The 13337-nt window shown below is 40.3% G+C and overlaps 1 protein-coding gene across 3 annotated transcripts in view; it reads right to left on the bottom strand.

Annotated features, from left to right (window-relative positions):
- Positions 1–2988: 2988 nt before the first annotated feature.
- Positions 2989–13337, bottom strand: part of ACSL4 (acyl-CoA synthetase long chain family member 4) — a 42565-nt gene continuing 32216 nt past the window's right edge. For all 3 annotated transcript variants that reach the window (XM_063170550.1, XM_063170549.1, XM_063170551.1), the window contains exons 9-16: positions 13102–13173; positions 11397–11536; positions 10780–10952; positions 10498–10572; positions 10079–10270; positions 9453–9567; positions 8646–8803; positions 2989–6861 (exon numbers count right to left, since the gene is read on the bottom strand). In XM_063170550.1, coding sequence (XP_063026620.1) covers positions 6704–6861; positions 8646–8803; positions 9453–9567; positions 10079–10270; positions 10498–10572; positions 10780–10952; positions 11397–11536; positions 13102–13173 — 1083 coding nt within the window. In that variant the 3' untranslated portion in view covers positions 2989–6703. The remainder of the gene's footprint in view (positions 6862–8645; positions 8804–9452; positions 9568–10078; positions 10271–10497; positions 10573–10779; positions 10953–11396; positions 11537–13101; positions 13174–13337) is intronic.

Here is a 13337-nt window from a genome sequence, read left to right as displayed (position 1 = left end):
CTTTTCTTTTTTGTTCCTAACTGCAGAAAGGTAGGGCATTGATAGCTGGGCTTGCTCCTTCAGAAGACTGGGTTTAATAATATAAGTAAATCTATCTTGCTACACTTTGTGACTGAATGGATTACAGGCACTAAGTGACCATTTTGCCCTGCATCAGTAACACAAGTGCCTTAGAATATCCTGGTGATGACAAAATTGTGTTGGATTGCAGTGGCTGATTTTTGTCTTCTTGCAGCCTGTTTTAGGTCCCAAAGCCCAGTGGGTTTGCATCCTTGTGGATTTTCCAACCAAGGAAAATGCAGGTCTGCCCAAATAAAGGCAGGAAAGAGCTGGCTGTAGTCACAGAATCACAGAATGGTTTGGGTTGGAAGGGACCTTGAAGCTCATCTCCTTCCAACCCGTTGTCATGAGCAGGGACACCTTCCACTGGACAAGATTGCTCCGAGTCCATCCAACCTGGCCTTGAACACAGGGATGGGACACCCACAGCTCCCCTGGCCAGCCTGTGCCAGGGCCTCACCACCCTCACAGTGATGAATTTCTTCCTGGTATCTAATCCAAACTCTCCTGCAGGAGAACATCATCCAGCACCCAGCTGAAAAACAAGAGCAGGTCAACAGCAAAGGCCCTGGGCAGGCTCCCAGAGCAGCTTTGCTGTTGAGGGCACACAGCAGAGAAAAGGGAGGGAGTTTGGAGGGAACAGTGCTGGGGAATTGGAGCTTGAGCAGCAACAGCTGTGCTGGTCTGATGCCCAGGGCAGAATTAATTGGGGTCATTAAGTTGGTAATCAGCTACAGAGGCTCGTTTCCTTAATCAGAAAGGCCTGGGAAGAACTGAATGTTACCAGGTGAGTTCTGGGTGGTTCCCACTGTGGCTGGGCTGGGAGAGGGTTGTGAGACCACAGACAGGTGAGTTTTCTTCATGCTTTTTCCCCCTTTCAAAGTTCTCTGTCCATAGTTAGGGGTTTTTTGAAATCCTATGAATGCTCTAAGGGTCTTGAATTTTTCCCTGCTCCCGGGTTGTTTATCTGGTAACTCTAATTTCAATTCTCATTATTCATAGAGGTGAGTGTGGCAGTTGCATATGTTAGATTCACAACCTTGCCAGCATTTAGAGTAGTTTTCATCTTGTGCAGTTTCTTTGCTTCTTTCCAGAAGATGCCTGGGGTTGTGGTCTATTCCACCTTCCTTTCATTGTTTTTGGAGGAAAAGCTGTATTTTAACAGCAGACCAGAATGAGTACCCATCTGAAAAGGCAAAATGCCATAGTATTAACTTGGGGTTTTCTATGTAAACAGCATTAGGTAAGTGTGCAATGCTGAGTTAAAGATTGAAAGAACATTGGTTGATTTTCCATAATGCTTCTCTTTTAAAGTTGCTTCAGAAGGAACCCTAGTAAATGGAATGTTTCTGTAGCAACACAAAAAGAAGTCCCAAGGTGAGAGCTGTCCCATTACATAAAAAGCAAGCAGGTTCTGGGATGAAGTAAAGGCTTTGGGAAGGAATTTCCATAAACTGTGTAGGAGGGTGAGGTTGGTGTTTTGTTTTGTTTTGTTTTGAACGTGGGGGCAGAGGGGCCCTGGTTTAATGACCTTGACTAAATGCCATAGAAATGGGCTCACTGGGAGAGATTGTATTGCTGCAACTCAAAAGGCAGAAAGTAAAGTAGGGCAGGCACCTGTAGAGAACAGTGATCCATTCTTCATGCTCACTCCCTGGGGAGCACAGTAATAGGCTGATTTATATCTGGTAGGAAAGTTTGAGTTCCTTGTTTAAAACAATAAAAAACCCTAGAAAGAACTCCCAGGGCTGGAACAACATGTGAACTGAAGTAATGATTTCAATTCACCTGTTAGAAGTAGTCCAAAACTGTTTAATTGAAGTGTCTTTTCTGTGTTTTAAAGAAGTAAATCCTAAATGACACCTCCTTGTTTTAGCATTTAAATTGATAGGAGGTCATGTCTTGGAGAGATGGGCATTCCTGCTCAGGCTCTGGATGCTCAGAAATAACAGGGATGACACAGAGGTGATGGGCAAACTTCTGTACTTGGACACATGTGAGGGTAAAAGCAGAAATAAGCAGGTGTGACAAACATGTAGTGACCTCTGGCATCTCTGGGAGTGTTCATCATCAACCAGGTTATTGGTGTTTCAAAATGGGAGAACAAGGGGAAATCTCAACAGTTTGTGGCGTATTTTTGGTATCATTTTTTGTTTGTTTTGGTGCTTTAGTTATTTTTTGCTTTAAAAGTGCAGGTGAAGTCTGTGAGACAGTGTGGCCAGAGCTCTGTTTGTCTAAATTAATTAGCACTGGTCTAATGTCAAGGCTACATGCTTCCAACCAAAGACAATTTTGGGTAAATTATCTGTGATAATCAACTTCATTTGAACACTTTATCAATCTAAAATGATTTAATTTTCTTCAAAATGTGTCTCTCCCCAGTAAAAGTGCAGCAAGATTCAACCTATTACAGCATCCAGCAGCAAAGCAATAGTGCAAACATTACCCCATTTCTGTCAGAACTCGTTCAAATAAATGATGTGAAAATGACAGGCTGAGTATAAATGTATATTTAATACAGTCAGCCCTGGTCCTCCATGGCTGATGTACTCCTGTCATAAAGCAGTCACTAATAGCAGAGTTAACTGGAGATCTGTTTTATTAATGCACGTACGTTCACACAGAGTTTTACTCTGTGTTTGCAATTCCATGTAGCCAGTGACTGCAAATTTTGCTGATTGCATTTTTTGCATTTTGTAGATTACCTTTGTACCATCTTATGCAAAAAAACCCCACCAGATTTATTATTTTTAATATTTGAGAGTGTTAATTTCACCCTTCAAAAAGGAAATTGCTTCACTGTCATGTAGATAGAGCTTAGCCATGGGGTAGGCTCAGTATGACTGAAAAGAAACCCCACTACAGACAAAAATAACCAAAACCTAAAAAGCCAAGGTACAAACAAACAAAAACCCCAACAAAACCAAATACATAACGAGAATTTATTTCTTGTTTTGCATGTAATTGCAGAACAACACTAGTTTATTGTTAGAATACAACAGTTATTTGAAACTTGTTCTGAGATGTGGTAGATATGGTCTTTTTTTTCCTAGTGAAAATGAGTGACCCACATTGTGAACTGTGTTCTGTACCTTTTATAGCCTGCCAGTGTGCTGGAATTGCAGTTTGTGCTGGGGAGCTGGCAGGCAGTGCCCTGCAGGTTATGCTCTGAGTGTTGGCAAGGGCACTGTGACTGCATGGGGGGTTAACACCACCTCACCTGCTCCTGAGGGAGTAACTCCATCCTCTCCCTGTTTAGTTGTTTTTTTTTTTTTCCTTTCAAGCCACTTGATGGCATCTGCCTGTTACAGGCAGTGTCCCTGCCAGCCCCACCAATGGGTCTGTGCCAAGGCTGTTCTCTTGGTGAACTTTCATTGACTCTGAGACTCTGAAGACTTCACTAGTTCAGTATTTAGTAAGGAATTGGTTAAAATCCCGTGTTTCTTTTAAAATGCCAAATTATCCATTGCACTGTGCAAGCTTAGACCCTGTTCTTTCTCTTTCCCTGGGCCAGCCCTTTGTGCCTTGTGCGTGGAGTTGCAGGTTAATCATCTGTGGCACATGCCATTCCTCCTCAGGCCAGCTAAACAACTCATCTCCCTTCACAGCTGAAGCTCCCCAGTGCCCTGCTGTGCTAGTTACACTCTGGCTTTCTCTAGACAGACCCTGGCTTTGGAGGTAGAGAGCCTAAATCCAGTCTTACACCAGATATGCCCAAACTGCATTTTGTTTCTCTTTGAACTTATTTCTTCAGTCTTACAAGGATAATTTAAAATTCTTAACCTGCTTTCTGAAGAACTTCTGGAACCCTCACCAGTACAGGAACCTCTCCCTCACATTTCAGTCCCATGGTGTGTGTTCTTTCAGCCCACCACAAGATAAACAGCATCTGTAACTATCACAGAGCGATTTTGAAGTTATTTACTATCTCTTCATCTGCATCCTAGTTCCTTATTTTTAAAGTCAAAAATTAAACATTCTTGCTCATTGTTTCTTCTCCACAAGCTCTGTCACAAAAAGGATTTAGGATTCATTAAAATGAAGGATAAAGTTCTTGCCCAACTGCAAGGTATTTGCAAACAATCCCCATATTTGAAGGCAGCCTGATGTAATCCTTCCCCAAAGGTGCTTGAAAAGCTGATGATGTAGCAAATTGCCTTTTGCAGTACATCCAGCTCTAGTTCATTCCTTACAAAAAATACCAGGCCTGCTGGAGGCTGGGTTTTCATTACCTGAAGTATGGACCCATTGCTGCTGCTTTGTAAGGTAGATTCAGTTTTAGACAGAATGTGAGGCACAGAACAGGAACAATACAAAGATTTTCAAAAACACAAACTTGTTGAACCATTTAAGTTGTATTCCACTTTTGAAATGTTAACATTGTGTTATGTGTGTACATATATTTTGAAAATAGCAATCCTCAGTCAACCAAGACACAGAAGATAAAATACATTTCATATAAATACATTCATGGCTTAAAAAATATAGTCTTAGAACCTGCTGACAGACTCAAGTGTAAGTATCTTTCTTACATGTATTTCACTTTTGTGATGCTAATAGGCTGACTAAAGGCTACTAAATAGAGACCAGTTTTAAAACATGGAAAAATTGGTACCATGGCTCCAGGACCAAGTAATTTTAAAAGTTGCTACTGCTATAGGATATATTCCCTGTTGTGAAAAAACAACTGTGTCTATCTTAAAAAAAAAAAAATTATAAAAGCTATTTCGTTTAGTGACTCATGTAGTTCCATGCACAACTGGATACCATCACCTTTATATACCAGATTTTCTTTCTCTCTTTCCCCTTGGGGTTCTTAGAAGGCCAGCAGGCAGTGTTCTGCACTAGCCAGAGAAAATTGTGCATGGTGAAGTTTGAAGTTGGTCCCCAGGAAAAGGGATGCTTTACTTGAGGAGTGTAGAGGCATTGTTTATTTTTGACAAAGTCTATTTTAACTGGAAAATAAAAATACATATACATGCAGAAAAAGAAAAATTTCTCTTGAAAATGCAAGCTCGTGTGTTCAAGAGAAGCAATGTACAAAATTTTTTACTTTCTGTACAGTGACAATACCAAATAGTTTTTTTAACCATCATATACACAACACAAATGTTATGAATAGAAATCTATAAATACTTTCAAATGAATTTTCAATATAGAGCAGTTGAGGGCCACAGCTGTACAAAATGTAAGCAACATATATAAAACGATTAAGAAAGTGCAAAGTAGAACAGTATCAAGAGCCTGCACTTTTTACAGCACTTATGGTTCAAGTGTGAAGAGCTGACAGGGATGCAGGAGCTCAGTTACAATTCAAAAGAAGACACAGTACGGGATTCGGCACACAAAATGATGAACTATTATTAAATTACATCTTCCTCCTTCTTCACATCTGTGACTTCCAGTTAATAAGAGAACATTTCTATGAACTCTATGAATTTCTGTAGAGTGATTTGTCCCTTTTTACAAGTTTCCAGGAAACAAAGATTCCCTGGCCAGAGACTACTTTTCTGTAAGTAAAACAAGGCTAGACAGGGAAAGTCCTGTTGGTTTCTGGTTGCCTTATCATGCTTAGCACAGTTAAAAGGTGAACAGAAATACCTTCCATAAAGGAATGCAGGCATTTAAAACCTGATCCTCTAAGTTACACCCAGGTAACCAGTACTCACATGTTTGTGAAGGTCTAGAGAATCATTGCCTTAAAAACATCAACCACCTCTCAAAAAACCCCACCAAAACACTTCTAAAAACTCTGAGTTTCAAGTCTGTTTAGAGACCACTGCCCATCAGTTTCACAGCTGTTTGCCAGTCCAGATGCAAGTTCTACATTCAGGCACTGATTTCTCATCAGCACCCCCAGAGTTGTGCAAGTCTTTGTTTTCTTTTACACTCTGTGTCCAGTGGAAAACTCTGCTTGAATTAAAATGCAGTGGCAATTAAAAACCTGTTTGGTGAGTTGGAAGTTGAAATAGTTAATTCAATGCTCTTGAGTGAAATTTCTTATAACTTGTTTTTAGAAAGCTCTTCAGTTCACCTTTATTTCAGTAAGTGTACTGTCTATTCTTTTGTAGGCACTGTAAATATTCAAGATACTGATGTGCAGAAGAATCCATCCATTTTCAAGCAGTGTGTTATTAGTGATCTCTAGCAAGTTCTTGACTACTGCTGTTGTCTTGGTTTTGTTTTTAAATGGAGAAGGGTAGACACTGGATATTCCTTTTCCCTCCTTGCTAGAGGGAAATATCTTATTACAAGTGTCTTATTATGACAGAAGAGTCATCACAATTACATTATTTTTTCCTCTTTGAAATATAGGCCAGTCTTCAGCATGAGTTAAAGAGAAGTAGAGTAAGCAGTCTGAATATGCTAGAGAAACACTACAATTACCTGGTCACACTGCTTCACATAATGATGTCTGTCTCAAAACTGGAGATGATCACACAAAACTATGAAGACCATCAGTGTTTAATCTGCTAACAATTAACAATTTGGAGTGTAAGATATTCTGGTTTACTTGATAGCAGCTACAGAAACAGTTGTCCATTTGGTGTATTTTTTGAATGTGTGATATCTACAGTGCAGACATCCAAAACTGAGGCATGAGAAGGAGCCACCTGCACAGCTGCCAGGTCAGCTGAGCTGTTCATTTGCCTCCATACATTCTTTCAATGTCATTGAGGTAATGGTTTTTCAGTTCTTTCCTTTTCAGCTTGAAAGCATCTGTCACCAGCCCAGTCTCGGGGGTCCACGGCTCAGGGCTCAGCCGGACCTTGATGGGTATTTCAAATCTTTCTAATTTCACTGAGGGGACAAGAACAAAGAAAAGCACAACTGTGATTACAAGGCCAAATGAAATACTAATTCATGTTCCCTAAAAATCTGGTCAGCACCCTGTAGCTTGTATAACATGCTGTCCTACTTAATGAAATAACCTTACACAAGGGCCACAGGCAAATTTCATCCTGTCCCAACACTGAGTGCTGGTTAGTGTGCAAATACTCTTATACACTCTGTGTTTAGAGCTTGTATTGGATGTGACAATGCAAAATCTAAAGCTTGAAACAAATGACTGAGTAGCCTGAAGCTCTGAGACTACTGCCAGAAAAGCACACACTGAAATCTACAGTTCTGTCTTTGTTACAGGAATGGAATAACCAGTTAACTCAGAGCAGCAGGACATGCTTCATATTTCAATTATAATGGAGTACTTCTACACTTCGCCTGGTTGAATGTTTCTTTCCTATATTTTTTCATTCCTAAAAGTCTGTTTAGAGTTCAAAACAAAGGGACTTCTTTGTATTTTTGTTACATTAGCCACTTACTTTCCCTTCAGCTGGAAGCAGTGGCTTGGCACATGCACAGCCTCACTGTAACCAAGGCTGCTTCTCTCTTGCACAGGTAATAGCCCAAGAGGGGGGAGAAAGGGAAGGAGGGAAGGGCAGGAGCAGCAGGAACAGCACAGGGAGCTGCTGCATGTGCCCAGTACCACATGGAGTTTGCTACCAGCTCCTGCAGGCAGGCTGGGAATGGGATCCACAGCCATGGACTTGCAGCTGAATTCCAGCAGAGCCTCTGGGGGGCAGCAGCGGCACCCAGCAGCTCCTCTGCCTTTCTAACTTCAGCTGCCATCAGCATGTGCTGCTGCACAGCACTCACGTGTGTGCCCGCTCATGATGAAGGTGCATCATGCTCTGCTAAGAACGTAGAACTACCTCTTTAAAATAGTTTCGAAAAAAGTTTCACATAATTAAGATGTATCTCAATAGCAGATTACTATCTAGAAGGCAGAAAGAATATATAAGCAGAGGGTTTAAGTATACAAAGCTATATGGATATTAATTTGCCCAATTCATGATAAAAACCCAAGGGATTAACGTGTTTAAACCTAAGCCTTAAGCATATGGGTTGATTTATTTTTTTCAAGGTAAGACTTAACAGTGCCTTTCTTGTTGTTTTCCCATTTTCAGAAGGCAGATTCTCCTCTCTGTTCAAGACAAAGTGCTTAGCATGTGCTTAAGTGCAGCTTTTACTGCTTCCTTGTATGAGGTGCCAATGCTTTAGAGACTTTCCTACTGAGTTTGTTCATTTTTTTGTCCTGTAAAGGACTGATGACACGTTTGATTCTTCAGTACCACAGCAAGGAGCAGCAGGCTTTTAAGCCTCTACAACCACAAGGATCATGGCTGTTCAAAGCTGTAGGGAACAAAGTTGTATGGGGAAAAAATGCTTTGAAGTCTTTTGCTTAACCAGTTCCCTTGCCAGCAAATGCCTTGCAACTTTTCTTCCAATTAATGGCTCTTTTGGGCCTTATTTTAACCATATTAGACAAGAAACTTGTCTGCAGAATTTAGATGGAAAAAACCTTCAGATAATTTGTAAAAAATACAAGTAATATAGTAATCAATACAACCAATATTATGTAAATTCCTGGGATAATATGGAACAATTTTGTGTGGTCTTTGCCTCAATAAACCATTAAGTTTTGGCAGATACAGAGGAGCTGGCAGGAGGAGGAGCAGTTAGTGAGGACAATGCAGTTTTTGCTGGGTAAGCCCCATGGGCAGCAGGGTGTGCTTGGTACTCACTCTTGTTTGCCACTTCTTTAATCTCTCGCAGTATTTCTGCTTCCATTGTAGGATTGTTACAAATGTCCACCCAGCTCCCACTGATGCCCTTCTGCTCAGCCAAGGCTGTCAGCCTCTTCTGGTTAGGGACCACAAAACTGATCACATAGGACTGGTCACTACACAGAATGACAAGAGAAGGAAGGAAAAAAGGTTCAGTCAAGACCTTCTTTTCAGGGTGTAAATTACCTGCTGCTGGACCCACAAATGCCCAGGTTATTCCACCATACAGAACCCTTCTTGTGCATTAAGTCTTCACATCTGAAGGTTTATCAAGAAGATATTTTAAGCTGGTTTACAACATCAGGTTTGATCAGAATGAGGCTTTGCTGTCATTTCATTCATGCACGTCTCAGTTTAGCTGCCCAGATAGACCTGGGGTTTAACCACTTCTCTACAGCTCCCTCTCACACAGGGGAGAGGGGAATGTACTGGGACTATTTCCAAAACTCACTGGAAAGCTTTGCATCAGGTGCAATGTGGCCAGATTAACTTTTCACTGGGATTCTGACAGCCAGAACACATGCTAAATATAACCACATATAATGATATATACTTGTTTAAGGAAGGGATGAGATGGAACAGAGGCATATCTGGATAGGAGAAATGCCAACAGAAAAACAGGTAATTTCTTCAGCTTTTAGGGAATCTGGAAAGTTGTGCTTCTTCAGACATATTAGTAACTGGTACTCTGATGGAGAGGGTTGGATCAGAGCCTGTACTTCATGTTTACTCTAAGCAGAATTTTTAAATTAATACCTCTCCTACCTTTTGGCATAAGCACAGATATTGTCAATCAATGGGCAGTTCTTCAGTGCTGCCTCTACTTTGCCCAGAGATACATATTCTCCTGCTTGGAGCTTTACCAAGTCCTTCTTACGATCTAGGAGGCAGGGGAAGGGAAAAAAAGAAAACCTTGTTAGAAAACCTTACTTCATTTAAACTTGAGCATTTCCACACACTCACTTCCATACATACCACCTATGTATTTTGTGCTATGCCAGATGTTAATGGACAAGTTTTAAAGCAGCTAAAAGCTGCCAAATTTATAGATTTCTGTATAAAGTGTTATAGTACTACACTTCTCGTCACACAGATTGTAGGAAAGGACTCTGATTTTAAAACTTTGTAATGAATCCAAAAGTTAATCTTGTATTTATTCTTTAAAGTCCATGTGCTAAATTTAGATGATGAAAATGTCACAGGAAATGGCATCACTTCCAAAATTTTACTCCAGCTATGAGGACTTCCAGAAATGTGTTTTACACTGATTCTGTAAATAGGTAACCTTAAGTAGATTAGCCCAGGCAAAGCCAACAGTATTAATAACATGTTCATAATTATGGTTAGTCAATACTTTGTAACAGATTAAGGTATCAAAAACTGAGACCCACCTATGATCTGCAGACACCCATCAGGATGAAATTCCCCAATATCTCCTGTACAGAACCATCTCTGGCCATTCTCATCAACAGTAAACTCTTCTGTTGTCTTCTCTTCATTTTTAAAATATCCCATGGAGACGTTGGGGCCACCAATTATAATTTCACCTCTAGGATTAGGCTTGTCTTTATTAGTATAGCCTCCTGAAAACAACACAGTCCCAAGCAATTATTTACACCTTATATATCCTTCTGCCAAGAAAATATTTTGAAACTTCAGTTTGGAGTTAAAGCACACTAGCTGATGACTATTATCAAAGATAAAGAGTAATTTCTTCATATGTTACACCTAGCTAAACATATTGGCAAAGATACCAGCTAGGCAGAGGCTGAATTAATTACTCTGAAATCAGAACAATTACTACTCTCACCTTCTTGCCAGTCTCTCAGTTTTATTTCACAACAAATAAGAGGAGCTCCAACTCTGCCAGTGCTGTAATCAGCAACTTAGGGAGAAAACAAGAAAGAAAAAACAAGATTTTTTTGTTATTTGAAATATGAATTGGGTGTATCTTATCTCAAGTTACTTTACTGCAGAACTACAACTGTAGTATTATAGCTGTATTTTGACTTTTTAAAAAAAAATTAAGAATCACCAAACACCCATCCATATCTATTTCTGCACTTCTGTATTTCCACAGGTGTTTGACTACCTTCTGTAATGGTTCCAGCTCCACAGGTCTCTGTCAGTCCATAGCCTTGCCCAACAGGACAGCAGAAACAGATGTTCATGAATCTCTGTGTCTGAGGTGAGAGTGGTGCTCCTCCAGAAAGCATCATTCGGACATTGCCTCCCAGCAGGGCCTTGACTTTTTTAAACAATAGTCTGGAAAGAAGGCAAAAAACATTAAAAATTATTCACTTAGCCATTCTTGTAAGAAGAGACAAACCTTCTTCCTCCCTTCCTATCTGGAATGCCTCAAAAATTAACTTTTCCCCAGATTTTAGTAGACAGCAGGGCTAATCAAACCCATTGCCTCTTGTGTAACACTTGAGGAGGCAGAGTTCCTGTAGCTTAACAAACATTCCAGTTTTATCATTAAAAAAAAAGCAATGCAATGAAAATGAACCAGGCAGCTGCTTGGAAGATTAGTCATTACCATGAAACATCTCAGCTGTTTCCAGTAAGAACTGGGACTAGGTCAGTTACTCATTAGATGTTATTTGCATGGCAGATGAGGAGTGTCTGATAGCTCAGAGGATCATTCTTTTACACTGTCCTAACAGATCCCAAGGCAAAACACACCCTTGGCCCAAGAATGCTACTTACATGTTACACAGAGGTGCATCATATCCCCTCTTGATTTGTTCCAATTTGTAGTCATAGCCTATCTTGAACAGAGTTCTCTGAATGTAGTTCATCTCTTGCACTTTACTCATGACATTTTTGTAAATTCTGTCCATTATTTCCTACAAAAAGTTAAAAAAAGAGGAAAATTACATGAGACAGACCAGCATGTGTAAATTAAATCCCAAGTAAACTCCCCTCCCCTCCACCCTCCCAATTATCCTTCCTTTAAAATGGATAACAAGAGTGAAATCTTTACGTGATGGAGTTAGGCAGTGCTTAAATGCAATGCTTTTAACATGATCAATGAGCCAATTTATAGACCAGTGCAGCTTGGAGCTATTTACACCTGAACCTGTACTTCAACTGTAACAAACTGATTTAGAAAAATTTAAATTCAAGTTTAACTCAATCTCTTTGCTAAAGGTTGGTATATTCCCCTCCTGCTTGGAAGTGCTGATGCAGTACTTTACCCACAGCAACTGTTAAATGCAAGGGAGTGAACTAAGAATTCATTGCACCATTTCCTGTTCCAAGAGAGCTCTTCAACTTTCAGAGAAACATGGTTGCAGTAATTCTGATTATCTGACAAAAATCCACCACAATTCTGTCACCAGACCAAAGATTAATTTCCATTAAAATAATAAGCTTATAGTCACCCAAATACACAGAACCTAAAACATTGCTCAGGCCGCTGAAGTATTTAATAGAAGTTTAAAGATTGGCTCCTTTAAGTTGGTTTTGGAGCACAATGTTTTGAAGTATTTATGTGACTTCTCTCCATGTAATAAATTTAAATGAATATTTTCTAAAGTGTTGGAGTTCTCAGACATACTTATTGTCACTCTCTGTAATTATTAAGAAGATGACCAAGCCTCTTCATGTACTTGTGATTTTATAAAACAAAAGAATGCAAGTGACTTATTGATTTTAAAACTCTTGGCTATTCTAAGATGTTGCAGAACAACCAGATCCAACCAAAACTCAGTATTCCTAAATTAGATTACATCCTCCCACTCACTCCCCACCACCATGTGGCACAGCCAGTGCTACCAGTTTTATGAGGCACAGATGTGACAGGATGCTAAAAGCAGCACCTGTGATGGCAGCACATGTGGGGAGGGCCTTGGCACCTTGGCCTGGATAGCACCACAGCCTTGTGGAGTGCAGGAGCCTGGTCACTCCCAGAGCAGTGGAACCTGCAGAAGCAGGAGGAGTTCCAGCCTCCTGATCTTTCCTCTGAGAGAAGGCTCAGCCTGGCCTGCCAGCCCTGAGAACAGCAGAGAGACTCAGCTCAGTGTTATTTTGACATGCTGAGTCTGTGACTGAGCCAAACATCCCTGTTTTTACAGTGGATTCCCTCTTGGCCAGCACCACCCTGCTTGTCCCTCTGCAAAAGGAGTTCCAGACTCTGACTGTGTCCTATTGTTGTGTCAGTAGCCCAGTAAAGCACCACTTGTAACTACTGAAACACTGACAGGTTTGGATCAAAAAGGATCTTGGCTTTAGTACAGGCAGTCTCTGTGCTCATCAGTCCAATCCACCAAGAGCTGGAATGTCTGTTTGCTCTTTCCCTATTAGTGACAGTTACTTACATGTGAAGAGCAAAACCTGTTAGTAAATACACTTTTCTAGCATAAAAAAGACAGAAATTTTTTGCTGGACATATCTGCTTCTGCATACTTACAGGCACAGCTGCCATCAGTGTAGGCTTAAGTACAGTACAGTCTCCTTTGCTTCCCTTCTTAATTTTACTTGACTGTAATAAGGAAAAAAATGTACATTTATGAAGCTGAAAAGGAAACAGTGCTTGAAAACTAAATGACTAACAAAAGGAGGAGATATATTAGCATGTAATTTGTTCAAATATCTTCCCTGTTCCTGTGGCATTTTGCCCCCATTGTTAAGGAAAGGGTAATGATC

This window comes from Melospiza melodia, chromosome 16, assembly GCF_035770615.1.
Source record: "Melospiza melodia melodia isolate bMelMel2 chromosome 16, bMelMel2.pri, whole genome shotgun sequence".
NCBI classification, from domain to species: domain Eukaryota; kingdom Metazoa; phylum Chordata; class Aves; order Passeriformes; family Passerellidae; genus Melospiza; species Melospiza melodia.
The sequence above is the reverse complement of the archived record's forward strand: the minus strand, read 5'-3'. Positions and strand labels throughout refer to the sequence as shown.